The sequence below is a fragment of the Grampus griseus genome (assembly GCF_964374135.1).
Source record: "Grampus griseus genome assembly, chromosome: 21".
In the NCBI taxonomy this organism is placed as follows: Eukaryota; Metazoa; Chordata; class Mammalia; order Artiodactyla; family Delphinidae; genus Grampus; species Grampus griseus.
Window position 1 is genome coordinate 29,926,271 of NC_139015.1, and position 6,000 is coordinate 29,932,270.

The 6,000-nt window shown below is 44.2% G+C and overlaps 1 protein-coding gene across 4 annotated transcripts in view; it reads left to right on the plus strand.

The window, feature by feature from the left end:
• The window catches only part of TACC1 (transforming acidic coiled-coil containing protein 1), a gene marked incomplete at its 5' end in the record, with an annotated part of 113,359 nt that extends 108,294 nt beyond the window's left edge, over window positions 1-5,065 (plus strand). For all 4 annotated transcript variants that reach the window (XM_082680289.1, XM_082680290.1, XM_082680287.1 and 1 more), the window contains one exon: window positions 173-5,065. In XM_082680289.1, coding sequence (XP_082536415.1) covers window positions 173-241 — 69 coding nt within the window. In that variant the 3' untranslated portion in view covers window positions 242-5,065. The remainder of the gene's footprint in view (window positions 1-172) is intronic.
• Between the last annotated feature and the right edge of the window lie 935 nt (window positions 5,066-6,000).

Here is a 6,000-nt window from a genome sequence, read left to right on the forward strand (position 1 = left end):
CTCAGGGGAGAAGGTATAGAGCTTTCCTTTCTTTAAAGGGTTTCTGGTGTAGAAAAGTTAAGAACCACTGAGTTGGGTTGCCTAGGGAGGAGTATAGCCAGTCTGGGGACTATTTCACTGTGATCCGTTATCTCGGGACACAGACTGCATCATCACATCATTTATCTTTCAGAACCAAGAAATTGAAGAACTGACGAAAATCTGTGACGAGCTGATTGCAAAGCTGGGAAAGACGGACTGAGTTTCCCCTGTTAGCTCAGCAGATCTGCATTTGGCTGCTTCTCTCATGACCACGATTATCTTGCCTTATCCAGGAATAATTGCCCCTTTGCAGAGGAAAAAAAAAACCACGGAACTTTACAAAAGCACATACCTACCGCTGCCTGTCCCGCTTTGCTGCCGACGCACCCACCCGGGAGGCGCCGCTGGAGGATTTACTGCGCAGCCGCTGAACGAGTGGCCTGACCGACCCGTCGGGCTCAGTGAGTCGGGCTCAGTGAGACAGGCTGCCCAGTCTGGGCGGGATTCTCTATCTTTGGTTTGTTTTAAAGTCATCTTTACTTTCCCCAGGTGCGTTCAGTGTATGATTTTATGGCTACTATTTGGGACCATATCCTGTCCACCACCTGTCTGGTTTTTTAAAAAATTTATTTCATCGTTTACATTTAATTTTCAATATTAGTGGTTTTATTTGAGGAGATGATTTGGCCTATTGTTACTTCCAGTTGAGTACCCATTTATACACACGTGCTCTCTCTCACACACATGCACGCATGCACGCACGCACGCACATTTATATATGCTGCTGGGTTTTGTTTTGGTTTTTGTCCCTGAAGCATAATCAAATAAGAACTTCTCTACAGAAGGGCATATTTCCATAAATGTAAAACCCTATTTTGAAACAGAGTCCTTTCTCAGAATGCCAACTTCAGAATTTGGGGGGTTGGGGAGGTGAAGCCCCCAGACTCCATGTCTGGCGTGACTCATAACCTCAGACTCAGGTGTCACATAAGGGAGACTGTTGGCTGTAGTGTCCTGTTGCCCCGTATTTCGATGCTCCTCAGCCTGGATGCAGGCGGCCCCTCTGGAGTTAGTCCTCAGGCCCAGGGCATCTACTTTGTGGGATCCCTCACAGCTGGGATTCGGCAAGTCTGTCCTAGCGCCATCAGTCTCCTCCGCTTCCATTTGTTGCTCCAAGATGACATTTGCTCTCTATTATCTATTTGGAATATGCAAAGGAAGTCTGCTTGTCAAAGGTTTAGATGATCTTATTTAATTAACCCCATTAGCAATCGTAAGGTGAGGCAAAAGTTGGATTTTTCCAAGTGTGATGCATTGTTCTTCAGACTTTTTTTCCCCAAAGGCAAAAAAAAAAAAAAACCTTGCAAACTTAAAGATAGTAGAATTTTCAACCAAATGGGCAGGAAAAATCGTGCAAGCACTCCAAAACTCAGTGCGTTTTGAATATTTTTAAACCAAGGCCATTCGAAGACTGGAGGAGGGGAGTGCGGGGAGCAGATCCCACTCACAAAACCAAATTCCTCAGGCCGCTCCTGGGCTCCATTCAGAGTGGCGGGGCCCTTAACCCCCAACTGGAAATTTCCCGTGTGAGCCCCTCCCACTTGATAGGCGAAACCAAATCCACACAGGTGTTTTAAAGCACTCTTTTGTCTTAATCTGAACACCGTGAGCGTCTTCACGGTGATAACGCATTATCTCCAGTACACGTAAGTTTTCGTACTTTTCTTGTAAAACTACTGCATGACCCAACTTCAGCAATGAATGGTGCCTCGTGGAGACCCGCTCTAGCTCTTTCGAGATGACTTTTTCTTTAGCCGTGTACTGTTCACACAGTTGCAATCTTTAGCTCCAGGGAGGTCAGTAATGTCTTTTAAAGGCAGAAGTCCTGTTTAACCAATATGCATTTCTCACAGTTGGTGCTTAGGCTGTATTTTAAAGCCTACCGTCTTAACATTTTGTACAAAAAAACCCAACAACAACAGAAATGATCTGTGTTTGGAGAAGTGATGTGACAATCATTTGGGCCCTGAAAGCAGTCACGGGTTTGACGTGAGTGCCCTGCTACGGCCCTGTCCCTGGAGGAGCACGTGTCTCCAGGCAGCGTGATTGCGGCCTCTTCCAATCCTCCATGACTAGAGAAACTCACTTTGCGTTTTGCAGAAAGAAACGTTGCTAAACCTTTTTGCTGCTGTGTTTTGGTGACATATCCATGTTTACCTGTTTCGTATTGCTCTGTTTGACGCATGAAAGGCTTAGTATAGGGGTCTCTGTTATAAACCTACAGTCCTCTCTTTTAGGCTTCTTGTGTATAAAAAGGGAAAGTAGCTGTGTGTTGAAACAGAGGTGACGACAGTCTTTCCCAAGCACACTGGTGAGAAGAGACCCCTTAAAACTAGACCCTAGGGAGTAAAGTTGCTGCACAAGGCAAACGAAAGGGGCCTTATTCAGTAATACTTGCTACTGGCCTCTCAGCTATGACCATTACAGGGAAATGGTCTTCCTTCTAATTGAACAGATGGATTTTCTCCAACAAGAAGAAACATGGAGCTTGTCCAGCTGGCAGATCAAGAGAATATACTGGGCAGAAAGAAGTATGTTTGTTTATTTTTTTAAAAACATAAGGGGGAGAAAGAAACTTGTAGTAATCTGGAGAGTAAGAATGTGGCCTAGAATTTTGCTTCAAAACATGGGCGGGGCCAAGTTACTCGTAAGCTAGACAGTAATACTCCCCGTGACAAACATGAAGGGAAAATGAGAGGAAGCCACTGGCCTGGACGGTGGTTTGGGAACACGAGTGGTCTTGTTGAGGCTCTGGATCCAGAGCCATATTCTGAGTTTTTCATTTTGCCAAAGTATAAATGGATAGTCTTTACCTAAAAGTGTTTTAATTGGAGGATCTATTGGAAGACAGACTGCACAGTTTGTCACTTGGTTGGCTAGTCATTTACAGTCAGACCTCCCCAAATTTACTTTATTTGGAGACACTCCTGGAAGCCAGCGACCTGCCCAGACCTTCTGCGAAACCATCCTGGAAACACCGAGAAGCCCAGTTTGCTTGCGTGGCTTCTAGCATCTTCAGACCTAGTCCAAATTAGGAAGTGTAGAAGCATGTGATGGTGAAAAACTCTGAGGACCTGGCAGCCTTCCAAGCTGATATGGAGTCCAAGGGAAGATTTACCTTTCGTTTTGGAGGATGGCTCAAGTTGAATCTTCTTTCCAGCCAGTTACCTTTTTTTTACCTGTCCCACACTTTCTGCAACTCTCACACAAATACTTAGATACTTTAGTACCGGGCCTTGGATTCTTACTGACTGATTATAATCCAGCAGAGTAAACTGCCCCAAATGTCCCTGCGCTGACTCAGTGCAGCCAGAGTGAAGCATTTTACTGAATGTTACTTTATGAAAGCATGTTACTTTCATTTTACTGAAAGGTAACAGAGGACTTGATGGCTCTAAAGCTCAAAATGGACTTGTGATGAGCAGGCAGTGGTGAGTCTGCGTGCACTAAATGGAAATGACTCAGCACGTCCTTTTTTAGTGGAGTAAAATCCCTAAAGCTCCCTTTTGTTTTCCTTTTGGTTTTTTGCTGCAGTTGGTAGCCATCTCATGAATTGTCCACGACCGGTGTCTCTCTTTGTAGTTTTGTGACCATGCAGGCTTGCTCTCGGACTTGGGTGGTTTCTTACTTTATCCTCTTGTTGGGAAGAGAGAAACTAGGTGTTTGAAGGATTAAATGATTCAAGCAAAGTGTTTTAGGGTAAAGATGTATATATTCTGAAGAATTTAAAAGATTATTATTTGCTTATTAAAGAACAAATAACAGTCTGGGAATCCCAGAATGTCAAGCCAAAAGTCTATAGGGTCATCTTCTTCAAAGATTTTCATAAAGAATTATTTTAAGGAGACTTCTGTCTAAAAAGGTTTGACTGGCCTCCAGATTCCAGTGATTTGAAGAAAGCATCTTATCACTCAAACCTTGAGTCTCCCATGTAGTAAAGGCAAAGGAATGGTCATGATAGATTCTTCTGTCTAAGGATCTCCTCTGGAAGATTGTATGAACAACAATTTCCAGCAAAGACCCACCCCCTAGTGCCCAGAGCTAGCATTCTGGAGACTAAAGATTGCACTTTCCATAGTTTTTTCGTCCAAATGCAATCCCATTTCTGTGCCTCTTAGCATGCAGTTAGATTTGGACAAGCAAGATTCCTAAGGAATGACTTTATTAACTATAATATGGTTACAGCTACTGCATATATATATACACATATATATACACACTCTCGTTATAGTTGTACTATGGAGATGTCGCGTGCAATGCTGGCCTGTGACGGTCCGTCTAGCGCCCTGACTCAGCCGGCGGAGACCAGGCCTGGTGCTGAGGTGTGGTCTGAACCTTCCCTGTATCCATTCATCACTTTAGAACCTTGAAGATGCCACTTTCTGTCCCTCTGCCTTTTAGCGGCATCTGAAATCTGCTCCACAGAGAATCTCCCAGTCACGTTGTTAACTGATGCTCTGTGAATAATTTTCAAGGGGACACATAAAAGTACGAGCTCCAAAACCAGCCCCCGACCCAGTGCAGGAAGGTCTGCAGATTTCACACGCTCAGCCTCAGGCTTGGTCCTTCCCACCCAGCGAGCCAGGATCCAGGCATTTCTTTGAAACCTCAGAGGTAGCAGCAACCTTTTCAGTGTCGCTTTTAGCAAGTGTGTGTTTGCCAATAGATACCCCTGTGTACTAACGTGCCAACAAGTAAATGTTAATTAATTGCACATCTGCTTCCACTGTGTCCCCACGGGTGCCACAAAGTGTGTGAGGAGCCTCGTCCAGAGGAATCTAACGCTGCATTGACTACTGCTATCAGGATTGTGTTGTGTGGAATAAATCATCTACATAAATTTTATATGCACAAGTAATTTCCCTTTTATATGTCAGGTAAATATTTGTAAAAGTTATACTCACACAAATGAAATTATTATAATGATTACTAATATATTTTTTCCATGTTTCATTGCCTGAATAAAAACTGTTTATCACTGTTAGGTGTGGCTGTGTGGAGACATTTTTTTTCCCGGTTATAAGTCACAATCCCCAATTGTGAAAATTCATGACAGCCTCACTTTCATGGGCTCCATATTTCAGTCTAAAAATACAAAAGATGACATTTCGCTACATTCATTTTGTGGGATTTTATGCATTTGGTTAGGTGTGTAATTGAAAACAAAACAAACCGGAATTCAGACCTTGCCACATAAATTTCCATGCCTTTGCATCTGTGCAAACAAAGTATTTAATTGGGTGCATCTTGGTTTTGCTTAACAGACTGCCTGTCTGCCTTGGCATATTTCAAGTCGTAAGAACCTCAGTCACCCCAAACTTTCCGACTCTTGAAGGACACACGATCAGCCAGAACTGTGTAAACATCGCAGCGCGGCCACAAAACATAGTTGACGTTTTATGTTTCTTCTAGGTTAATACCAGGAAAAATTTTTTCAGTACTAACCAGGCCAACTCTCCACTTAAGGGATAGGAGACTGGTCAGGAAATGTCATGCGTTTTATTACAGGAAAAGATAAATTAAGAGGCCAGTTAAGGCTCTATTTACAACTTAGGTGAGGATCCATTAAGGAAAATAAGAGCACTGTTAACTTTCTTACTGTTTCCTACATCGTAAGACATGGCAGCCTCTAAAGTTCTTAAAAAGAGTGTTTCCCGGGGCTTCCCTGGTGGCGCAGTGGTTGAGAGTCCGCCTGCCGTTGCGGGGGACACGGGTTCGTGCCCCGGTCCGGGAAGATCCCACATGATGCGGAGCAGCTGGGCCCGTGAGCCATGGCCACTGAGCCTGCACGTCCGGAGCCTGTGCTCCGCAGCGGGAGAGGCCACAGCGGTGAGAGGCACGCATACCGCAAAAAAAAAAAAAAAGTGTTTCCCACTAGTGAGCCCACTGAACTGCCTGGAGGGAATCCTGCAAAATGAC